General features: G+C 55.3%; 6 protein-coding genes across 6 annotated transcripts; 3 read left to right on the top strand and 3 right to left on the bottom strand.

Annotated features, from left to right (window-relative positions):
• Positions 1-769: 769 nt before the first annotated feature.
• On the top strand, positions 770-2,598 carry BJ171DRAFT_565472 (uncharacterized protein; the record flags this gene model as incomplete). The annotated part of the gene is made up of 3 exons (XM_053113347.1): positions 770-2,119; positions 2,276-2,419; positions 2,490-2,598. Exons 1-3 carry the CDS (start codon positions 858-860, stop codon positions 2,596-2,598), a joined length of 1,515 nt encoding a protein of 504 aa, XP_052970431.1. The 5' UTR covers positions 770-857.
• Positions 2,599-3,471: 873 nt separating this feature from the next.
• BJ171DRAFT_455632 (uncharacterized protein) lies at positions 3,472-5,058 on the bottom strand. The gene is made up of 2 exons (XM_053108288.1): positions 4,369-5,058; positions 3,472-4,026 (listed from the first exon to the last, which is right to left on the bottom strand). Exons 1-2 carry the CDS (start codon positions 4,873-4,875, stop codon positions 3,562-3,564), a joined length of 972 nt encoding a protein of 323 aa, XP_052970430.1. The 5' UTR covers positions 4,876-5,058; the 3' UTR covers positions 3,472-3,561.
• Positions 5,059-6,563: 1,505 nt separating this feature from the next.
• Positions 6,564-8,399, top strand: BJ171DRAFT_455631 (uncharacterized protein). Its single transcript, XM_053108287.1, has 2 exons — positions 6,564-6,954; positions 7,024-8,399. The coding sequence occupies exons 1-2, from the start codon at positions 6,579-6,581 to the stop codon at positions 8,334-8,336; spliced, it is 1,689 nt and encodes a 562-aa protein (XP_052970429.1). The 5' UTR covers positions 6,564-6,578; the 3' UTR covers positions 8,337-8,399.
• Positions 8,400-10,528: 2,129 nt separating this feature from the next.
• Positions 10,529-13,612, top strand: BJ171DRAFT_491002 (26S protease regulatory subunit 10B). Its single transcript, XM_053109696.1, has 9 exons — positions 10,529-10,757; positions 11,088-11,207; positions 11,405-11,640; positions 11,776-11,992; positions 12,339-12,457; positions 12,556-12,757; positions 12,865-12,936; positions 13,072-13,176; positions 13,354-13,612. The coding sequence occupies exons 1-9, from the start codon at positions 10,646-10,648 to the stop codon at positions 13,365-13,367; spliced, it is 1,197 nt and encodes a 398-aa protein (XP_052970428.1). The 5' UTR covers positions 10,529-10,645; the 3' UTR covers positions 13,368-13,612.
• A 293-nt stretch (positions 13,613-13,905) lies between these two features.
• On the bottom strand, positions 13,906-18,561 carry BJ171DRAFT_491000 (P-loop containing nucleoside triphosphate hydrolase protein). Its single transcript, XM_053109695.1, has 16 exons — positions 18,385-18,561; positions 18,190-18,268; positions 17,941-17,968; positions 17,749-17,808; positions 17,545-17,650; positions 17,388-17,464; positions 17,186-17,218; positions 16,865-17,079; positions 16,491-16,586; positions 16,043-16,284; positions 15,624-15,839; positions 15,272-15,427; positions 15,075-15,104; positions 14,896-14,977; positions 14,463-14,765; positions 13,906-14,252 (listed from the first exon to the last, which is right to left on the bottom strand). Exons 1-16 carry the CDS (start codon positions 18,457-18,459, stop codon positions 14,011-14,013), a joined length of 2,040 nt encoding a protein of 679 aa, XP_052970427.1. The 5' UTR covers positions 18,460-18,561; the 3' UTR covers positions 13,906-14,010.
• Positions 18,562-18,743: 182 nt separating this feature from the next.
• BJ171DRAFT_490999 (hint-domain-containing protein) lies at positions 18,744-21,752 on the bottom strand. The gene has a single exon (XM_053109694.1). The coding sequence runs from the start codon at positions 21,381-21,383 to the stop codon at positions 18,987-18,989; it is 2,397 nt and encodes a 798-aa protein (XP_052970426.1). The 5' UTR covers positions 21,384-21,752; the 3' UTR covers positions 18,744-18,986.
• Between the last annotated feature and the right edge of the window lie 26 nt (positions 21,753-21,778).

Genomic DNA, 21,778 nt, shown 5'->3' with positions numbered 1-21,778 from the left:
TGCGCTGGATGAGCACCACACCAAGTCCCAAGATTCCCGGGGTGGCTTCATGCTTGCAATACATTCGCCATGTGTTCGATGGAGACATGCTGGACAAACAGCTGCACTTCACCCTGACCCGGCGACGGCGATTCAACGACTCAATCTCCAGGTGTGCTCACAGTGCCGGGAAGCCAAGCGACTCGAGTTAGTATGGAGCTGTCCAGAAGGTCGGATGCATACAGTCACATTCTCACATCGCAACATCAATGCCAGTCGACCGGGTGTATTCGAGACTGTGCTTCCGGAACAAACAGGCAAGGATTGACGTGAGAGACACCCAGTAACACACTGTACAGTTCCATACCAATAAATCGAATTGATTAACAATCACCGACAAGTCTCGGGAGAAGTCAGACACTGTCGAGCCCTCCACCTCCCACATAGTACTTTGCCTCATTGATGCCAGTCATGGATTGGAGTGGATTGGAAGGGATTCAGACAACTGTCCCAGACCGTACTCCCATGTCCACCGGCTTGGGACTGCCCATCAATGCTCCGCCGTCCATTTCATCATATGCATCTGTCGATTGTGTTGCCCAGAATACATCTGTCGCTGCACAGGAATATTGTTCTGGCTGGGTGACACCTGTCCCGAAACAGCAGGTCTGTGTGACGACGGTATCACTAAGCCACACCAAGTGGACGGTATCAACGAGGAAGCAGCACACCGCCCCTCAAATACCCTGCTGTCGCCTCTGCTTCATCCTCATCTCGCTTCTTCGTCGTTGTTCCTGCTCTCTGCTCTGCCTCGGCTGCCTCCCATCTGCGGCCTGTTTCCATCGCTCCTTTCTGCCACGCCGGCTGCAACTGAAACGATGGCAGAATCAACCCTGGTCCAGGAGGACCTCGCTCGCTTTGATCTGCTCACCATCCTGATCACAAATGACGCCTTCATTCGAGCTGCGAGTCCACCCTTGCTTGGAAAGCTTCTGAGAGTCTCGAAGCAGACTCGGGCTATACTCAACACTTATCAAATATGGGAACGGTTACTATTTCCTAAATTGCAAATCACACCCGAATTCCTGTTCGAAGGTGTCGATCCCTCCATCGATCGGCTGAAAGTGGCGCAAGGGCTCTTCTACTATGCGCTTCGCCAGAACCAGCACAAGCCAACCAACTCATCGATGTTGGAGAAGGAGAACGAGTTCTGGTCCGAAGTCTATCGAGACGAACAGCTGTTTAACCGAGTGCAACGCTTCTGTCAAGTGACCGATCCAGAGTTCCGCTTTCCTGAGGACGCAAGACCAAACAGTTCCAAGCAGCCATCCGTCGAGGAGATGATCACCATCGCTGAGAGTCAAAATTTTCGCTCCCAGTGGCCAATAGTGGTCGAAGGATGGGATATCACGATTCGACCCAGTGCGAGAAGGGGTGGAAACACCTATGTTTCCAGGCTTTTGCCATTCGACATCCCAGCGATCAACCAAGCAAGGGAAAAGAAACTAACACTCGAGGATGTGTCATTTCTAGAGGTGTCTGGATGGCCCATATGGCTCTCCAATATTTCAAATCTGAATATCGGGCATAGCTATTGGGGAGGAGTGACCGATCCACTGATCAGCTTGGAAGGCATGCCGAAGGAACTGCCTCGCCTGACAGGGCTCGACCTGAGTGGATGCACTGAACTCAAGTCGCTGAAGGGAATGCCTGAGATGCCCAAGTTGGAGACACTCCAGCTCCCCAAGACCATCGAGTCTCTGGAAGGCATGCCGAATGAGCTGCCATCTCTCACCAAGGTCAATCTGAACCCATACAGTCGACTGATGTCTCTCGCTGGGCTGTCAAATGTGCCAAGGTTGCTTGAACTCGACATTCCGGTCAGCATCGAGACTCTCGTGGATGTCCCCGAGGAGTTCCCGTCTCTCACCAAGCTCACAATCTCCTCGCGCAAACCCCACAACATCTTGAGCCAACTCCCGAGCACGCCAAAGCTCAATCACCTCATACTCCCAAGTCAGTTTGTGAGCCTGGCCGATCTGCGTGTGAATCAAAGCTCCCTCAAAGTCCTCGACTTGCATGCTTGCTGCGAATTGAAGTCGCTGGGTGACATTTCCTCGTATCCCAAGCTCGAGATACTGTACGCCCCTCGATCGATTCGCAGAATCAGCGGACTCGTCGACAAGCTTCCCTCCCTCAAGATACTGCATTTGGACTCAAGGATGAGACTCTTCGATCGATCTTTGTTGGTTGACATATTTGGCCAATATGCTGGCTATTCTAACCTTGGATGGAGGATCACGAGCTGGAGGATCTCCGGGCTACCGAAGGGATGTCGAGTGGTGTTCAATGATACGTTCGAGTATACCTTTGGCCGATTCTCAAGCTGGCTCGGCATGGAGCTGCTCAACATCCTGTGTTTCCTTTATTTAGCTCTATTGTCAGTGCATTTCATTATCTGCAGCTTGATAAAATTTCTCTTTGATAGCCAATTTTTCTGAAAATATCAGATTGTGTGTGATATTCACAATGGAGGACAGCTCCGGTGTTGCGTTGTGCGGCTGTCCTGCTTTGCGGCTGCCGAACCCGAAGCGAGTCCGAGTCCCTCACAATCTATGACAGTCCACGCCGCACTTGGTCATGGACCCAATCGAGAGCAGACACTAGTTGTCGCGGACATCTTGAGGCACTGCCTTCTCCCGCATTCTCGATGGTGGAACTCTGAGTGATGATGACCGTTGCAACTCCAGTCCATCCAGACCCCAATGAGATCACAACTGAGGAAGGTACAAGTCTGGCATCTCGATCATGTCATTTGGTCAAGTGGATCAACTCGGGCTTCTCTTGCGTATGGACAAGGATGTTTGAGAGTGGTGGCTCCTTCCATATCGGGAACTCGAACACGCAGCCCATGGTGGCATCGGCTTTGTCGGTGAACTGGTCAAGTCATGGGCACTGGAATTGAGGTGGGCATAGATGCAGAAGAGATCGCTCTTGATGATGCTCGTGTCCTGGCAGTTGTGGATCGAGGGTGGACCAGAAAGCTGCAGTGTGGTCATTTTCTTTCTTTTGGCGGCTGGAGAGGCGAACCTCTGCCCGTTTGGATACAGGCCATTAGTCGCCTTTGCCACTCTTTTGTCGGTTCATCGATGCTGATCAGGGCACGCTGCCTGGTGTCGGATCGAGGGGGGATGGTCTTGGTGCCGGGGAAGGCTGGTGGTTTGCTGCCTGCTTTCTTCGGTATCCTGTGGCGAGGGATGGTCTGGTTGTGCTGACTCTTTCGAGTATCGATGGTTGCAGAACGAGTATCGATTGTTGTGGTCGAGTTGTTGTTGTCGAGTCATTCGATGGCTCTCTCGATCGATCAACATCGGTGATTGTTATGGGACAGCACTATTGTATATTGGATGTATTGGATGTATTGGATGTATTGGATGTCAAATACATCATCACTGGGTCAATATCGATTGATTGTAACCACTTTGCAAGTCCACTATTTGGTATCATGGTGGGTGGTGGCGGTGCAATTTGGTTGAATGTTGGATGTGGTAGCTTATTACTTTGGGAGTGGAACTCAAGGGATCAGGGCCACTGGCCGAATTGTTTGAGGCTGACGATGGCATCTTGGAAACCCTGCTCGGCGGACTTGCGATACCAGAAAACGGCGGTGTTGATGTTCTGAGGGACACCATAGCCATTCCTGTAGCAGTTGCCGAGATGATATTGTCCATATCGATTGTCCTGGTCGGCCGACTTGCGATACCACTCGACTGCCTTGAGTTCGTCTCTGGTGACTCCGTATTCATTGAGGTAGCAAAAACCAACCCACCACTGCCCATATGAGTTGCCTTGGTCGGCCGACATGCTGAACCGCTCGAATGCCTTCTTTCGGCTCGGTAATACTCCCAGACCCCATCGATAGCACACTCCGATCCACAACTGACTGTCGCTGTGACCATCGTTGGCGAGTTGTTCAAAGATGCTAGCTGCCTTCTTCTCGTCCTCGGTGGTTCCGAATCCATTGACAAGACACACAGCCGTCAGATGCTTGCAGAGCCAGTCACGATCCGATCCCAGCTGGCACAATTCGAAGAACTTGCATGCTACGGGTGATTCAGACTTGATGTTGTTCCACCATGCTGCCAGACACTCGTTCTCTCCGAAAGGGAACTCATCCGATTCGTTATCACGGATCATCTTGATGCCTTTCTGTTTGTCGAGCTGGGTACCCCGGCCGAGATAGTGCATCCATCCGACCATGTGGGTGGCGATGGGTTTGATTATCAGGTCTGAGGACTGGGTGCTGACTTCCTGCCAGTGACCAAGAGCAGCGACATCGCTCTGTTCGACACCATGGCCGATGAACGAGAGCCAGCCACGGAGGAACACGATATGGAGTCGGCTGTCCTCGCTGCCTTGATCTTCAGCCTTGGAGTACCACTCGATGGCTGCATTGAAGTCTTGATCGACACCTTCGCCGTTCTCATAACTTTGACCAAGGGAGATTTGGGCCTGAAGGATTCCACGTTCAGCAAGACTGCGATAGAGCCCGGCGGCCTTGGTGTGGTCTTGGTCGACTCCAGTGCCATCGTGATAGCAGCCAGCCAGGTGGAACAGTGCCATTGGATGGCTTGTGTTGGCGGCGTTCTCCAAATGGTGGAAGATTTGCTGCTTGGTGGCTTCCTTCTCGGACCATTTCACTTGGTCTTGGTCGAGATCGAGTTGGAGGATCTTTGCCAGGATATAGGAGGCGGATGCGTTTCCTTGGTCCGCCAGAGCAGCGAGCCAGGACTGGCTGCCAGTGTATTGGTTCTCGCAGTGTAGCGAGAGCGCAATCGTCTCGCTGGGGGTGAGACCGATCTGAATCTGTCCATCTGGATGACACAGTCCTGCCATCTGACACCAGGTGTTGAAACAAGGCAGCTTGAAGCTCAGGAGTGGGCGGGCTCGTTTGCACACTCGGAGGAGGGTCTTGATGGTGCTGTGGTCGAGGGCGAGTTGGAAGCTGTCATTGCAGCAGATGATGGTGAAGATGTCTGGGTTGTGTTCGAGTGAGAGTTCGGTGATATCGGGGATCGAGGTTGTTCTGGCTTCAGCTTGGGTTTGCTGAGTGGCTGATGATGCCGTGGCTGAAGCAGGCTCGTTGATGCTGGTCATGTTGACGGAGACTGAAGGGAGGCAAGTGGATGATGGCGATGGACAGGAGACAGAGAGGCAGGTTGTGGCGAAGCAAGCCAAACCCTGGCAAGCCAAACCCTGGCAAGCCAAAAATTGGCCATCGAAATCACACACACAAGGGTGGCTCTTTATCCCTGTCCTTTCCCTCTCCCTTCCCTTTTCCTCTCTTGCCCCTCTTGAGTCCCTCAATACTTGCACCTCTGCTGGCATTCATCTCCAAGGATGCTCAAGACCACTCGCAATCAGCTTTATCACTGCCATGTGCATGGTCGCCCTGACCACGACCTGTTCCTCTCGTATCGAGTCGCCACCGATGCTTCACCGTCCAGTCCCTCAAGGAGGTGCTGGTGGCTGTTGCCAAGCGCCGTTATGGCCAACCCCTCGCCGTCTTCCACGATATCGACTGTCTGCGAGACGCAAAGAAGTGGAAGGACGGTTTCCTCGGCGCTCTTCCCCGAAGCAAAGTCTTTGTCGCTGTGATCAGCCAGGCATCGCTCGAGTCCATGGTACAGAAAGCCGGGTCTGGCCAGGAGGACAACGTTCTGCTTGAGATCAAGACCGCCCTCGACCTCGTTGACTCAGGAGTCGATATCTCGGTGATGCCCCTTTGTGTGTCCAGCCTCGTGAAGGATGCTGATAAGGACGTGTGGATCGATTTTCAGCCATACCGAGCCACCATCCCCGACGACTCCAAGTTCGACACCCTTCGAGCCGTCCTGAAGGGATTGTCCGACATCCAGATGTTTGGCATTCGTCCTGACCAGATTTACAGGCGAGTCTATCGTCTACTCAATCTGCTCCACCCGTTGCAAGTGAATGATGGCACTCGGCAGGTCCTCGACTCGCTCTTCTGTGACTCCAAGTTCCGAGTCGATCCCATCCGCCTCGACACCCTGCTCAAACTGCTCACCCTGACTGGCCGCGCTGTCATCTCCGGCATGGGTGGCATGGGCAAGTCCGTCCTGGCCGTCCAAATCCTGTTCTTCATGATGGGCATTATGAATGCGAGCAACAAGGACGACCTCCATGTCATCAAAGCTAAGACCATTGGCATCAAGCCGCAGTACCGCCAGGTCTTCTGGCTCAACTGCTCGACCGAGTCCACTGCCATCGATGGGTTGTGCGAAGTGTTCGATGGCGCGGTTGAACCAGAGAAAGTCAAGAAGCACGCCGCCAAGTTCCTCGCCAACACTCACGGCTATCTCCTGGTGCTCGACAATGTCGATGACATCGGTGTGGTCGACTCTGTGTTTGAACACTCCAAGTCGGTCGGGTTCAGCGGCGATGTGGTGGTGACGACCCGGCTGGCCTCGCTGCCTCCTGGTGCATTCGCCAGTGCTCTCAAGGCCAAGATCCCAGGTTACAAATATGACCCACTCCGTCTCGGCAACTGGAATGACTCCACCACACTCGACTACATCATGTCGTCGTCGCCAATGATTGTCCAGCGACTTGTGTCGGACGAGGCCAGGAAATCCCTCGACAGCATCGTGGCCAAGATCAGCGGATATCCACTCGTCATCCAGACATTCATGACGTTCTACGAGAACTACGACACTCCCCTGTCGGAGCTCGAGGCCACGTTTGCAGGAGCATTGGAACTGCAGGATGGCGAGGACGACACGCGGTCGTCGCTCAAGGTGATTGTGGATCTGTCGCTGGACTCGCTGATGAAGCGAGGAGATGAGGGTATCGAGGCAGCCAGGCTGTTCGGTGCCCTCAGTCTGGTGGCGCCGGCCAACATCCAGTTTGAGTTGATCAAGGAGATTGCACAGAAGATGGAGCTCAAGACCGAAGGTGAGTTGCGAGTGGATCGGAGTGCAATTGATGTCAGTGCATGGAACTGACCAGTCCATCTGTCCACAGTGACTGATCTGATCAAGATGGTGGTCCAAAGTGGTCTTCTCCGAAGTGGAAACGAGGGACGGTACTCGACGCACTTGCTCACTCAGCTTGTGGCTCGAGAGTATGTCCAGGCACACGATGAACTGAATGTCGACGGAATCGAAGATGCAACTGGTAAAGTGCTGATCAAGCTGACTGACTCGATGGATCTCAAGGCACAACAATTTGCAGAACATCTCGACAGGTTCATCAATGTTACAGTTGCCGAAGGATACACCAAGCTCGAACATGTCAGACTCGCCACTCGACAGGGAGAGCTTGCCGAGGAGAGAGGAGGGTTTGGGGCTGCAAGTGATCGATTTGAGACCCATTTCAAGCGGGCTGTGCAGTACTTCGGCACCGAAGAACATATTGAAATCGTTGGGATCCTGAACCACCTCGGCGACAATCATCGCCGGCTGGGCCACTTGGATCCGGCCGAGGATTCACTTAACCACGCACTTCGAATTCTCACTTCGATTGAAGGACATACAAGCCATCCACAGGCTGCGCTCACTCTGCATCACATGGGTTTGGTGTCGAATGATAGAGGACACTATGTTGCTGCCAAGGAATATTACGATCGAGCTCTGAAGCAACAACTCGAGACCCATGGGACACGTATCCATCTCGATATTGCCGAGACTCTTGAAGATACTGGAAACGTCCTCTCGGCACAAGGAGAATACAAGGAAGCCGAGAGACTCTACCACGAGGTATTTAACATTCGTCTACAGATTCATGGAACGAGGGAACACAAAGACATTGCAGCGGTGCTTGTATGTCTTGGTGATGTCGCCTCCTCCTTGGGCAACTACGAGGTTGCCCTCAAGTACTACCAGGAGGCATTCGATATCAAGACCAAAGTCTATGGCACACGAGAACACCCCTCAGTCGCCACCACGATCAGATGTCTGGGCAATGTCGCCGACTCCCAAGGCAACTACGAAGCCGCCCTCAAGTACTATCAGGAAGCACTCGACATCTCCATCAAGATCTATGGCACACGAGAACATCCCTCAGTCGCCACTACGATCGGATATCTGGGCTATGTCGACGAGTCCCAAGGTAACTACGAAGCTGCCCTCAAGCACTACCAGGAGGCGTTTGTCATCTTGACCAAGACCTTCGAAAACCCCGAGCATCCGAGCATCAAAATAGCTATGGACAGCATTTCACGCATCGAGGAGACGATTAGGGAGAAAACTCAGCTAGCCACATCCGCAACTGCGAGTTTTTCCCACAAGATGTCGTCTGGCCATGGTCCCAACAAAATGAAGTGCCTTTTGATGTGATGACGACATTGCCCCCAATTTGTAGAGTGGATCCTATCGAATACAGTTAGTCAATGGGTGGGACTTGATTCAAGACAACCGGCGATCAGTACCATGCGGTACCCGGCAGTGGGCGTACAAGTAGGCTCACACACCCCTGTTGCGGCTCTCGCCGACTCTCCAGCCCACAAGGTGGACCATGGGGTGATCACTTCCTCCAAGAGGTCCCAGAGGAACTCGCATGTCTCCAGGTCCCACTCGGGGACCCTTTCTCTCTGGCCATGGGAGCTCCTCAAAGCCCATCCACGGCTTTGTTCGTTGGGGTCGCTGTCGTGGCCTCGTGGCCCTGAGCGCCCCAGTCGCTCTGTCACTGCTCGGTGTGGGGAGAGGGCTGCCTCTCCTGCTGGTCGTTGGGAACGGTGTGTCTCCGAGTCCGAGGTCGTCGTCCGAGACCAGGTCCGGGCTCAGATCGGCATCGTCGATCAGATCGATGCTTGGTGTTGTGTCCGAGTGCAAGTCGACACTCTGATCGCTCTCCCAGTCCCATCCGTGGCTGGGCAGGTCGTCGTCGATGTTGGTGAGGAAGGAAAAGTCCAGATCTCTATCCAGATCCAGGTCCCAGTCTGGCACCGAACTCATTTCGGAGCTCAGGTCTGTTGAGTCGTCGTCAGTCAGCCGGAGTCGCTCTAGTCGCGCCAGCACCTCTCGGTGTGGGAACCAGAGCGACTCCCTGTCGTCATCCGAAACACCTTCGCCGATGCTGGCTTCGTCGTCCGATGTGGTGTCTGCCACAATTGGTGGTGGCGTGCGACACCAGAACATACATCGGAACCTATTACATCCCCCGCCCGGTGGAGACCGAAGAGTTTGCGCAAGCGGTGCAGTCAATTGAAAAGTACGCGCGGATGTCCAGTGCCCAAGTTATCGTGATGGGAGACTTCAACCTGTCGCTGAGCGACCTCAAGTATCTGCTGACCTCGAAGACGATGACAGCGTGTTTGATGTAACCAAACAACCTGAAACCCCTAGCCAGGAGAGACGACTCCCCCCCAGCTACGAGCTCCCCATAATCAGCCCACGGGCAATCAAGGAGGCGATCATTACAACACCACGAAGGAAGGCCCCAGGGTCGGACAGGATCAAGATCGAACTGCTCCAGCCCAACGCACATAGAGTCTCGATATGGCTCTACCTCCTCATGGGAGCAGCCATCAAGGCGTCCGTGGTCCCAACTGAGTGGAGCACAGTGCTGATCCATCCCGTCTACAAGAACAAGGGATCGCCCCTCGACCCCGCAATGTACAGGCCGATTGGACTGACCCAGGTCTGCCGAAAGGTTGTTGAGCGAGCACTGCTGCCGTTGCTCAACCGAAAACTCGGACTGATGGACATTGCCCAAGGAGGATTCCGGGCCGAGCGAGGCACCCTCGACCAGATCTTTGGCCTGGACACGCTCATCAAGGACCGCCAGCTGGCGGGCGAGGAGTACTCCCTGGTGTTCCTCGACATCAAGGCGGCCTACGACACTGTCTGGAGGGAGAAGCTCTGGGACAAGATTGAAGAGCGCACCCCGTGCACGGTCACCATAAATGACAGGAAGTCGATCATGAGAGCTGGTGCGGTTGACGAACAGATGAATGATATGACGCAACTTAACCGCGGTTCCCATAACGAAAATGGGACACCCCCGTTTTTAACCAGGACAGTGTTTTTTTCCGGAACCTGAATACACCCACCCACTCATTGCATTCATGGCCAAGCAAGTATATCCAAGGAGACCGAGGTGGTGATTGCCTTTGGGAATGCCTCGTGGAAGAAAGGGAAGGGATATGCTTCCAGTCCACGGAGACTCTGGTTCGCTCGGTATTTCGAGCAGTTCATCCACCACCAGAGACACCCACCAGACCGATCCGTCTCCAAGATCCATGTGTGCTCGGTGAACGAGTTCAACACATCCCAGGTGTGCTCACAGTGCCCGGAGGCCGAGCGACTCGAGTCACCCGAGCATCTTGATATCGATACACCATGGAGTTGTCCAGAGGGTCGAGTGAGTGCACCACACCCCCACATTGAGTGAATGTGTCACGCTCATCCGGATCGAGCCACCCATTCCCTGGATCGATCTACATTGTTCCGGATCGAGCCACCCACCCTTGTCGCTTGCCCGTAGACATCTGACCAACCGTACCCTGGCGCTCTCGTCTGGCCACCACCACCGACCCAGTCGCTCGTCGGTTGCTGCTCGTGCTCGTCCTTCGTGCATCAACCAGATCGCTGCCGTCCTTTGCCGTCACCCGCCGTCCACCGCCCGCTCCATCCATATTGCCATCATGTCGGCGCCCTCGACCTCCCAAGGCACAGACGACCGCCGAGCCCAGGTCCTCTCTGATTATCGCAAGAAGCTTCTGGAGCATCGGGAACTGGATGCCAAAGTCCGAGAGTGTAAGGCTCCAGGCTCGCCGTCCTCGTGGTGTCTGTCGACTCTGTGGCAGATATGGCAGCACTCTTGACGAGCATCTCGGGTCACCGCACATCGACAGCAACATGCGGCTCAGTGGCGATCGTCGTCTCGTGCGACACACGAGCGAAGCGATTCCGGCGACCATCGATCGATGATCGCCGGTCTCGTTGGCGACACAACCTGCGTTTCCGCACCGGCGAGTAGGCCTTGGCCCAGCTAACACTCCATGCCTCCGTTCTCTCCCGATACATTGCAACTCGCTTTGTGTTTCATTCCGGGCATGCTGCTGATGATGCCGCTGTGATTCACAGTGCGGCTGGGCTTGCGAAAACTCGAAAGGGACTACGACAAGAGCGAGGACGATATCAAGGCCCTGCAGAGCGTGGGTCAGATCATCGGAGAGGTTCTCAAGCAGCTCGACCCTGAACGATGTAGGTCTCGCTCACTACCTGAGCCGCAAGCCTCGACGCAATCCAGAGGCTGACAGCGAGCGTGAAGGATGATGCCGCAGATTGCGCTGGCTTTTGGAGTTTGCTGTGAGCCCCGCCATCGCACATGCGGTTCGCCCTGGTAACCCTCCTCCCTTTCAAACGACTCGACACCCTTGGCTGCGTTCGCAACAACGCAGTCATTGTCAAGGCTTCGAGCGGACCGCGATATGTTGTCGGCTGCCGCTCCAAAGTTCCCAAGGATAAGCTCGCTCTGGGCACACGAGTGGCCTTGGACATGACCACACTCACCATCATGCGCATCCTCCCTCGCGAGGTCGACCCCCTGGTCTACAACATGAGTATTGAGGACCCTGGCAACATCTCGTTTGCTGGAATCGGCGGTCTGGGCGACCAGATCCGTGAGCTGAGAGAGGTACGTCCCACCGCGGATTCAGCGCAGTGGCCCAACACAGCCCTCGCTACCTGGAGCCGATAGGATCAAACTCACCGCTGGCGCTACCGACACTGACGAAATTGCTCTTTCTGGCCATACGCCTGTGGCCTCCAGGTCATCGAGCTGCCTCTGCTGAATCCCGAGCTCTTTGTTCGAGTCGGTATCAAGCCGCCAAAGGGTGTGCTGCTCTATGGTCCGCCGGGTACCGGCAAGACGCTCCTGGCCCGAGCCGTCGCCAGCACCCTCGAGTGCAACTTTTTGAAGGTCGTCTCGTCGGCCATCGTCGACAAGTACATTGGCGAGAGTGCCAGAATCATCAGAGAGATGTTTGGTATGATACGCGCTCTCTCTATTGTTTCCCGTGTTGCCTTGGCAGCATTCCTGAGGCTCATTTCACTGTGACTCGCAGAGTCGTGCCTCGCTTCATGTTCGCTGTTGCTGCACTCGGAACTTGCTCAACATCCCCGCACTCTGTTGAATGCATGCCCTCCATGCTGTGATCGACGTTCCTGTATCAACCGGCTTGCGGAATATGTCTCTAACAATCCGAACCTGTTTGCGGTGCTCGATCGATGTTTACACAATGTTACTGGATGGCGATGATACGGAACTGTCACCTTCACTCCACCAACACCGGATCTGTTCGTGAATCCGGGCTGCCTTGGTGTGCATATCAGGCTACGCCAAGGAGCACGAGCCTTGCATCATCTTCATGGATGAAATCGACGCCATCGGTGGACGCCGTTTCTCTGAGGGAACCTCGGCTGATCGTGAGATCCAAAGAACGTTGATGGAGGTAGATCGACATCGATTGTCTCGCTCGTTGATGCTGAAACCTGGCGATCTGCCTCCCGAGCCACCCACTCATTCTCATGCACCGCGTTTCTCGCACAGCTCCTCAACCAAATGGATGGATTCGACTACCTTGGCCAAACCAAGCTCATCATGGCCACCAACCGACCGGATACGCTCGATCCGGCTCTGCTGAGACCTGGGCGACTGGACCGCAAGATCGAGATCCCGCTCCCCAATGAGCAGGGCCGCACCGAAATCCTGAAGATCCATGCCGCTCCCATCACCAAGCACGGCGAGATCGGTAAGCCGAGTTGCCTGCTGTCGGACAAGCGCGCTTTGCCGTGTCCAGCTCTCGGCATTTGAGCAGCGGATGCTCACAGTGTGTTGGCGTCACACTTTGTTTTCAAGATTACGAGGCGATCGTCAAGCTCTCCGATACATTCAACGGCGCCGACTTGCGCAACGTGTGCACAGAAGCAGGTGAGCGTTGGGCAGTCTATTCCTTCCGCCGGCCTGTATTTAGCGATGCCTGTCTCCAAATCCTGCTCCACGCTCTATCGATCCTGGCCGATCCAATCTCACACAGGATGTCCCCGCTGGCATGTTTTTATCCAGGCATGTTTGCCATTCGCGACGACCGCGACTATGTGATCCAGGACGACTTTATGAAGGCCGTGCGCAAGGTTGCTGACGCAAAGAAGCTGGAGACCAAGCTGGACTGTAAGTAATGCTTGTCTCTGTGCTCTGCTGGGCAATGTGTCGACCACAGGGCTCCAGCAGTATGGGACCCTTCACTCTCCCTCCCCCCGTGGAACAACTATTATCGCACCGACGACACAAGCGACATCAAGATCCCAGCCAAGCACTGCTAACGCATGGCATCTCCCCAATCCACAGACGAAAAGATCTGATCGACATCCGACTCACGCCATCCATCGAAGGGGGTGTATCTGCTGGCTCCAGGGTGTTGGTATCGACAAGCCCCCCCCTCCTGCAGCGTACTGCATATTACGGACTGTGTGCTTTGGTCGCCCGAATCGGGAAATGCCGCTTCGGATATGCGGAGGCGGGTGTACGGCCTCCAACTGGGCGGCCACACCCACGAAGCACAGCGAGCTTCCCACTCCCTTCAATACACAGCACCCATCAAACGAAATAGCGCTCACGTCGTCATTCGAGGTGGTCTGGCTTTCTTCGGTATAATGTGTGTGGCGTATGGTGATCCACAATGTTGCTGTCCTCCCCCCCTGCGAGGTCCGACGCACTGCCTCTTCCTTGCGATTCTCTCATCGGGGGCTAAGGACTGAACCGAGCCGTAGACAAGGACAAGATCTGGGTCCGGATGGACACTGGGCTGATCACAAATGCCCATAGCACTCCCTTGGCTTCACCCGTTCGCCTTCATTCTATCCAGCTCAGTTGTTCATCATCTTTTGTTCTGCATGTTGCGACTTTAGACACGGACCAGACTCGCTCATATTCACAACAATCAGTCATCGCCCCCTCCTCCTCCTCCTCCTCCTCCTCCTCCTCCTCCATCAGCCGCCCTGTCGATCATTCGTACATTTCTGGGACACGGACCTCGGCTATCTCCTCCAGATACGCCACCATTCGTTTCAAGAACGGGTTGATCGAGAGTGTTTCGCTATCGCCGACAACGCACAGATGTCGCTTGGGCCGAGTTAGAGCCACATTCAGCCGACGGGGCTCGCTCAGGAAGCCAACCTCTCGCTGATCGTTGCTCCTCACGAGCGAAATGACGACGGCTTCCTTCTCGCGTCCTTGGAATCCATCCACTAGCGAACCGATGAAGCGAGCAATGTGTGAGGCAGGAAGCAGGCCGAGTGCATGAAATGGGTCACACTGTCGCCGCCCAGCGCGATGGATATGATCCCGCCCGCCTGTGAATCTTCAGCCCATCCACTGGCTTCCAATACCCCGACATCCTTCCAATATCGGCTCCTCTCCACTCCTCTCGTCACAGCTGCTCTTGACGGCATCCGAACCTGATCCGATTTCCATGCCCGGGTATGCTTCCGAGAGCAGCGTCTTGAGGTAGCTCACTTGGGCATTGTAGGGGCTGATGACCGCAATCTCTGTGTCAGGTACACCCGCCCGAACAAGCCCTTCGACATGCTTCACCACAAGCTGCGCCTCTCCTTCGTTGAATTTGGAGTCGCCCGAGAGATCGGGGAGCTTGCCAGGGCCGCCTCCATTGCTGCCTTCGCCTGTGTCGCTGCCGCCATCGACTCGCTCAAACAATGCACAGCCCGCTGTGTCGATAAAGACCAGAGGCACCGAAGTCTCATCTGGAAGGGACGCTGCTTGTCAGGGCCAAAGACATGCGCTCCTCACTTCTGGTGTTGGCTTTACTGCCTGTTTGGCAGCAGTGTTCCCGTCTCCGCCTCGGGCATATTGATCGGGGACGAGGATACACACCTGTCTCCGCGACGTCGTCTAGGTCCATCAGCAGCCTTTCTTTGACGCTTGGATCGGCAACCAACTTGCTTTTGTAGAGCTCCTGTTCCCACGACGGAGGACCGATCGCCGACCCTGTCAGTGCACTGGCTTTGTGCATTGCAGCACCACTCCCAAGCATCAGCAGCTTGCCAACCCACCTTTGACGAGAACCCCATAATTGCTTCGTGCTAGAGTCGAGCCAACAATGAACCAGGTAAGCTATGAGTCTGTTGTCCGCGGCCGACAGCGCTAGAGTATTGTAGTGGAAGCCTCGAAAGTCATGACACTCATGTCGTCGACATCCAATCGCTCAGATACAGGTGATAACACATTGCTTGGCTCCAGCCGCACCTACCATGCGGTATTGCACCGTCAGCATCCGTTTAACCGTGTCGCCGTAGAGATCCAGCATCCGATCAAACAACGTGGTTTCCAGGGACGTGGGGACATATGGCTTGCCCGGCTTTGAGGTCTTCTTGCCGTCCTTCTTCTTCTGCGATTTGACTGTGGGCTGGATGCGAAAGGATGCAGGCGATACAGCCAGCGCATGTTTAGCCTCTGCTATCACCCCTCTTCCTCTTCCAACGATCCGCAGCTGCTCACTGGCGAATGGCAGTGGCACTGCACATCTGAACAGACACACGCATCTCGACTCTTGTCGGAGACATCCGATACGCCGACGCATGCTCCGACCAGTAAATACACACCGGCAGTTGGAGATGGTCGCCAGCCAGGATCACTCGCTTGGCCTTCATGATGGCGATCCAGCATTCTGGCTCCAATGCCTGAGTTGCCTCGTCGATCAGGACGGTGTCAAACTCCTCGTGAAGGAGGTTCTTTCCGGCTGCCCCGTTCAGGGTGGAGAGCACGACTTTGGCGTTTCGGATCGTGGTGGTGACGACGACCTGCTCGCGCTGCCTCAGCTGTGTTGTGCGAGTCGAAACAGAGGTCACATCCACGAGATGAGCATGCCATGGATCACTCGTTCAATTACAAGACCCAGGGCAAGAAGAAAAGCTGCAGTGCGTGGCTACAATGTAGAGACCAACGCTGCTCCCCCCCCCTCTCCAGCCTTCGCTCCCTCGCGCTCATGCCCAAACAGCCAGCACGTCTGCCATGCACTTGCCTCACTCCGAAGCGCCTTGACTTCTTGATAGAGAGCATGCCGCTCCTGTCTGTTTCTGGCCTTCTGGATCGAGCTGAACGCCTTGTCCATGTCGCTGCGGACATCGTTGACAATGCGGCCCTCGTCGGATGTCTTGATCCGGATCTCGAGCGCATGCTCCATGACTGTGGGCAGAATGCGAGCTGGGTGGCCAATGCGCACGAGATCGACCCGACACTTGGCCAGTCTTTCCACCAGATTATCTGCCAAGCACGTTGAGAGTTATGGGCCGATGAGTGTTAGATTCGGCGGCCCAGAGCAGTGGCGAGCGATGCCCCGGGCGGGCACTTGCAGTTTGAGATAGCGGCTCATGCCAATTGGAGTGGGACGATGAAGCGCCACGAGATTCTAGCTGCTTCTCGACAAGATTCACAACAACGACACTTGAACACCGATGATGCGGACGTACCCACGGCAATGTTGGAGGGCCCGCAGACCAAGATGCGCTCTCCACGCTGGACGAGCTGGCGGATGATTTCAACACAGGTCATGGTCTTTCCGGTTCCTGCAATTGAGGGTGGTAGAATGGAAGCGTGCAACCCCAGATCAGGATGGAACCAGCGCCCCGTAGACCAATACCACATCAAGATTGTGTCGACAGCCAAATGGCTGACAGTATGTAGAGCCGAGCGACAATGCCATTGAAGCTGGAGCGAAAGCGGACCGGCTGACGCAATGTGATATCCGCTGATTTGATCGACCGATGGCTGATGGGAGCGGCTGGACGGAAAGAAGTACATTTCCACACCGATCGCCCATGTCTACGAGGCATGGCATACAAACCTGGAGGACCGTGAATGAGTGCCACATGCTCGGCAGAGATCGCAAACTGGATGGCCTCTTTCTGCGAATCATTGAGATTCTCGTCAAGGAACTCGCAGCGCTCGACCTGGGACCGAAACTCTGGTTTTTGCAGACCCAACAGGACCCTGACCAAAGGCACAGATTGCGATCCCGACCCGTAGCATCGCTTGAGATATTTCATGGCTTCGGTCATTCTGATGTGGGGCGGAGGTAGTGGGAATGAGTCGCGGAACGGTTCGGCGTGGTGGTTGTTGCTCTGGGACTGTACTGTTGTGCGTGCAGTTATCCGAGGCCAGGTACCTCTCATATGTGATGTTGTTGGCTAGCTTGAGTCTGTTGTTGAGAGATTAATTGCACAGGTATGGCCCAAGAGCCCGTCCAGTAATAATCAAATAACGGCGAAGCAAACCAGATGGTCAGAACGAGATACATTCACCGTCCGTCCGTCCATCTGTTCGGAGCGAGCACTGCGATCCATTGCGCCCATCGACCTGCTGCCTACATCCGGAATTTGTCAAACTCGACATCAAAGTCATCGGTGAAAGCCAGGGTGATCCTCTGGTCCTGGACCTTGTAGACCTGAGCGATGCAGAGGCGGCCGTCGGTCGATCGTCAGCTCATTCCAAGGCGGGCCTGCGGCGGAGGATTGACCAACTCACAATTCCCGATGCGTTGATATCTGGCTGCTCTTTATCGCCCTTCTGGGAGCTACTCTTGGTGCTCTGCTTCGATGCTTGCTGGCCGACGCCGACAATGTCGCCGGGTCTATTTCGCGGCAGTGGCAAATGGAGAGAAAGGACGCTGCGTCGGTCGACCTGGCCAGAAGCTTCTCGCACTGACTGCAATCGGGACAGGATCTATACCTGAACTTGTGAGGGGGGAGCCGGCATTCTCCTCCTTGAACGGGCTCAAAGTCAACGATGCTGCGGAAATCCGCCGACAGATCAGTAACAATCGGCAGGTCAAGATGCGATCCATTGGGCAACGCAGACCCAACGCATCGGACGTGTGGACGGTCGTGGATGATATGCCGAGACGGCGGTAGACATGCCCACCATTTTCCACCAAGACCCGTTCGCAGTCCTGGATGCCGAATGTCGAGGATTTAGTTGGTCTGTCGGCAGCGACAAAGGAGACAGCGCTTGCTGTTCGCCGGGCCGGTGGCTGGATTGGCCGACGCACACTGCAGCCGTCGTCTGGACGGCTGAGAGATCGCTGTGAAGGTTGGTATGTCTACAGAGATATGCAGATGTCTGGATGGCCCGAGATGCCCCCCGTATCGCAGACATCGCCCGCATCACTACCTGAGACTCTGAGGTTCAGCAGAGCCAGGCCATATCGCTGCAGCAGCGTCGCAGGAAACTTGGAGTTGAGAAAGGCGACCTGTCGGGCATCGTCACATCGGATAAGCCTATTGCGCTGCCGGCTCTCGGCAATCTCTGGCAGTGTCGCATATGGATGCTTTTGAAGCTCTTGTGGACAACGGGCATTGCCCCCACCTCTTCGATTTCGCACTGCTTCTCCTCTTGCACCAACTTGATGAGCGTATCGGCAAACGAATCGACTTCGGTCATAGTGGAGGACACGGCTGCGGGCTGAACCTGGCGGCGACAGCTTGCCCGATCCGGAGCAAGAAGGGTGTGCGCTCACAAACTTCTGAAGAATCCTCGGCGGGGTGTCGCAGCATCGGCGCCGCACCCAGGGAACCCAGGGAACCCGCCGGGGCAGCCTTGTTTGAGACCCATGAGTGAATAGAAATAAACGGGCCATCCATCTTTTTGATCATCGACCACATCTCTACATCTCGCGCTGCTTGGTTGTGGTGGCCAAAGACCGGTCCGCGGTCGTCATTCGATGGTTGCCGAGGTAATCGGTTTTTATTGCTAATGGAACTGTTGGACGTGGACTATCGCAGACTACTCGTTCGATTGAAATCGGGCAGTTTCCCCCATGTGTCTGAAAAAAAAAAAAAGGTGTATATGTTTGCCGCACATCTCCATCTCTCAACACAACACGCCATAGCACACCACAACGCAGCATCGGATATCGGATATACCCATCGGTACTCTTGGGGCCTCCAAGCGCTGCATTTTCATCTGGCTTATTGCTCGCCGCGATCGAATCCACAGACATTTCCGTCTTCATCACGCAGGATGCCGCGGACGATAACTCGGCCCTGCTCAAACCCATCCAGTTGCTGCAGGCTCTCAAGACAGAGCTGCGATCCAAAGTAGCGGTGCTCTCGAATATCGCCCGAGAAGCCGTGGGCAAGGGTTACGCTCTGAATGCCGCCATCGAGTTCGATGACATGTCCTTGATCCAGAACCAGGTTGTAAACCGCAGGACACTCGGTCGAATAGTGGGTATCGGCAAGCTCGCTTGGGAAGCTCCAGATATCAGATCCAGGGAGCAACACAGGATGCCATGGTGTGAGGATAGCCTTGTCAGCCAGCTTCACTAGAGCCGTCTTGTGCAGCGGCAGTTGCGGTGTCTTGATGACGCAGAGGACGGTGGCTGATCTTGCATCGGAAGTGTCTTGACCAGCGGCCGGGATGTGGAGCTGATCGCCAGCGACAAGATCTTCAATGTGCTTGAAGGTCGTGTCCGCGCCAGCCATGCGCACCCGTGTACCCTCAGCAAAGCAGGGATTGCCCGAGGCCAAGAAGCGAAACATGTACGGTTGGCGCTGGACATTATCAGACTGCTGGTCCTGAGCAGCGCCAGGACGGGTCGGTTGATGTGCGCCGGCATAATTGGCGCCAGGTGCGTTGCCTTCTACTACTTGGGCATTGTAGGGCACCGGCCCATGGTCCACAACGTCGTGCATGTTGGGAATAGGGTTGTTGCCACCTGGGGCGCCTCGTTGGAGTGCGTTCTGGTTGGCTGGCGCTGCGGCGGCGGCGCCACCACCGGCGAGCTGGTTGACGGGCGGGGGGATTCGAAGGAATATATCTTCAATATCGTTGATGATATCCTTGCAATAGTCGTCACCGTAGACCTGTACGCCAGGATCCTTGAAATTGTTGCATTGCTCGGACAGATGTGCCTTTCGGATGGACCTCAGGAAATGCTTGCCCCATCTGTCGATGTACTGAGGCTGGAACGCTTGCGAGATTTGCCCGCGCAAGTCCTTCAAGAGAGCAGCCACCTGCTGATGATTGGCGACGGGAGAGGTCGCGATCCTGGTGATGAGCTCGTTGATGATGGCGGTGCCGGTTCCAGGGGCGGCCAGACCGCGCTCGATGGCCTTGACGGCGTCCAGACGAGCACGCTGCACCCCGTAAAGCTCATCGGTTTCGGAGATCTGCTCGATGTTGACCTCGAACTCACGAATATGGCCATCGACTTCAAGCTTCACCAGGGCCTTGGGTCTCCTTGCTATCGAGTTCTTGGCTGCCTTGGCAAGCTGTGAGTTTTCTTTGATCAAATGGCGGTTCTGGCCGGACTGGATGACGCCATACACATCGAGCGTCTCGGATACGGGGTTGTGGTCGCCAAAGGAGACGGTAAGCTTGGCCTTCATGGTCCGAGTGACCAGCAAGTTGGCAACGGCATGGATGAAGGTAGTGCCAACAAAAGAGGCATCGGGGATGAACGAGTACGAGCCGTTTCCGACCGTGGCAATGTCATCAAGCAGGTCCGAGAGCAGGCTGTACCCAAAGCCATAGGTGCTGAGGACGGCGTTCAAGTTGCCGCGCATCTTGGTGCGGATGTAGTTTTGGAGGGTTGGGATATGACCGCGGGGCGGCTCCGTGTTGGGACAGCCGTCGGTCAAGAGAACGATCGATGAGATGCAGTCTGGGATCGTGTTGTTGCTTTGCTGGGCTTTGAGCACATCGAGGGCTGCGTGCAGACCCGCCCAGAGGTTGGTGTTGCTTTCGTAGTCGAGATCGTCGACCCTGGCGAGGGCGTGATTCAGGTTCTCGGGAGTCACTCGAGTAGGCTCCAGAATGACTCTGGCGGTGTTGGAGAAGGACACGATGCTGATGGTGTCGTTTTCGTTGAGGGAGCGGATGATGGTGTTGACGGCGTGCTTGACAATGTCCAGAGTGGTGAGGCCGTCGCTCTCTCTGATGCCGTTGGCGTTGGTGACAGATGCTTCATCGCTCATCGAGTACGAGACATCGATCACACAGCAAATGTTGAGGGGCGCTCGCTGCTGCAACGCAGGAGGTTGGATTATGACAAGAAGCTCATCGGTCTCCTGGATACGCCTGAGGCTGACGCTGACCTGCTCCCAGAGCTTTGAGTCTGCGACGGCGCCGGCCTGAACAGGGACAGGCTGAGCAAGGACATGATGAGCAGGGACAGGCTGAGCAAGGACATGATGAGCAGGGACAGCCTCAGCAACGAAGGGATGGGCGACAGGGACAGCATCAACAACGAAGGGATGAGCGACAGGGACAGCATCAGCAGCGTCGGGATAAGCAACAGGAACAGCCTCAGCAACGAAGGGATGAGCAACAGGGACCGCGGGGGCGGCATAATCTGGTTCCATGGTGGACTACTGGTGGCTAAACGGCAGTGAAGAGTCTGGACAGAAGGGAGGGTTTTCAGCACGATGGACTGAGCAGTGGAAAGAAGGTAAGGGCGACTGATCACAGGAGGGGGTAAATGAAGGGGTGTTGATGGAGGGGCGAGCCAACACGAGGCTTAGTTTCGGACGAAGAATGAGAGATGACTTGACCGGAAGGAAGGAAGGAAGGGCGGGCTTGGCCAACGAGAAGGCTGGCCGCAGAGCCGTGATCAGCAACGGAGGCGAGAGAGACGGTAGTGGCAGCAGCAGCAGGAGGAAATGGCCTGGCTCGGCAAAGCTCGCTGGGCAAAGCTCACTTGGCAAAGCGAGAAGGCAGCCGGGGAAGAGACGACGGGGGGATGGGCAGAAAAGGAACA

This window comes from Polychytrium aggregatum (assembly GCF_025602895.1).
Source record: "Polychytrium aggregatum strain JEL109 chromosome Unknown BJ171scaffold_5, whole genome shotgun sequence".
Taxonomy (NCBI): Eukaryota; Fungi; Chytridiomycota; class Chytridiomycetes; order Polychytriales; genus Polychytrium; species Polychytrium aggregatum.
Note: the sequence above shows the minus strand (reverse complement) of the source record. Positions and strands in the feature narration are given on the sequence as shown.

Excerpts from the sequence above, each read along its gene's own strand:
- BJ171DRAFT_491002 (XM_053109696.1), top strand. The coding sequence starts at position 10,646 with ATGTCGGCGCCCTCGACCTCCCAAGGCACAGACGACCGCCGAGCCCAG. Across the intron at positions 10,758-11,087 it reads GGATGCCAAAGTCCGAGAGT|TGCGGCTGGGCTTGCGAAAA; the intron begins GTAAGGCTCCAG and ends TGTGATTCACAG. Across the intron at positions 11,641-11,775 it reads AGATCCGTGAGCTGAGAGAG|GTCATCGAGCTGCCTCTGCT; the intron begins GTACGTCCCACC and ends TGTGGCCTCCAG.
- BJ171DRAFT_491000 (XM_053109695.1), bottom strand. The coding sequence starts at position 18,459 with ATGACCGAAGTCGATTCGTTTGCCGATACGCTCATCAAGTTGGTGCAA. Across the intron at positions 17,969-18,189 it reads GCTGAACCTCAGAGTCTCAG|GACTGCGAACGGGTCTTGGT; the intron begins GTAGTGATGCGG and ends TTCGGCATCCAG. Across the intron at positions 14,978-15,074 it reads TTATGGGGTTCTCGTCAAAG|GAGCTCTACAAAAGCAAGTT; the intron begins GTGGGTTGGCAA and ends TCGTGGGAACAG.
- BJ171DRAFT_490999 (XM_053109694.1), bottom strand. The coding sequence starts at position 21,383 with ATGGAACCAGATTATGCCGCCCCCGCGGTCCCTGTTGCTCATCCCTTC.
- BJ171DRAFT_455632 (XM_053108288.1), bottom strand. The coding sequence starts at position 4,875 with ATGGCAGGACTGTGTCATCCAGATGGACAGATTCAGATCGGTCTCACC. Across the intron at positions 4,027-4,368 it reads AGGACAGCCGACTCCATATC|CATCTGACGGCTGTGTGTCT; the intron begins GTGTTCCTCCGT and ends TGGCTCTGCAAG.
- BJ171DRAFT_455631 (XM_053108287.1), top strand. The coding sequence starts at position 6,579 with ATGTCGTCGTCGCCAATGATTGTCCAGCGACTTGTGTCGGACGAGGCC. Across the intron at positions 6,955-7,023 it reads GATGGAGCTCAAGACCGAAG|TGACTGATCTGATCAAGATG; the intron begins GTGAGTTGCGAG and ends ATCTGTCCACAG.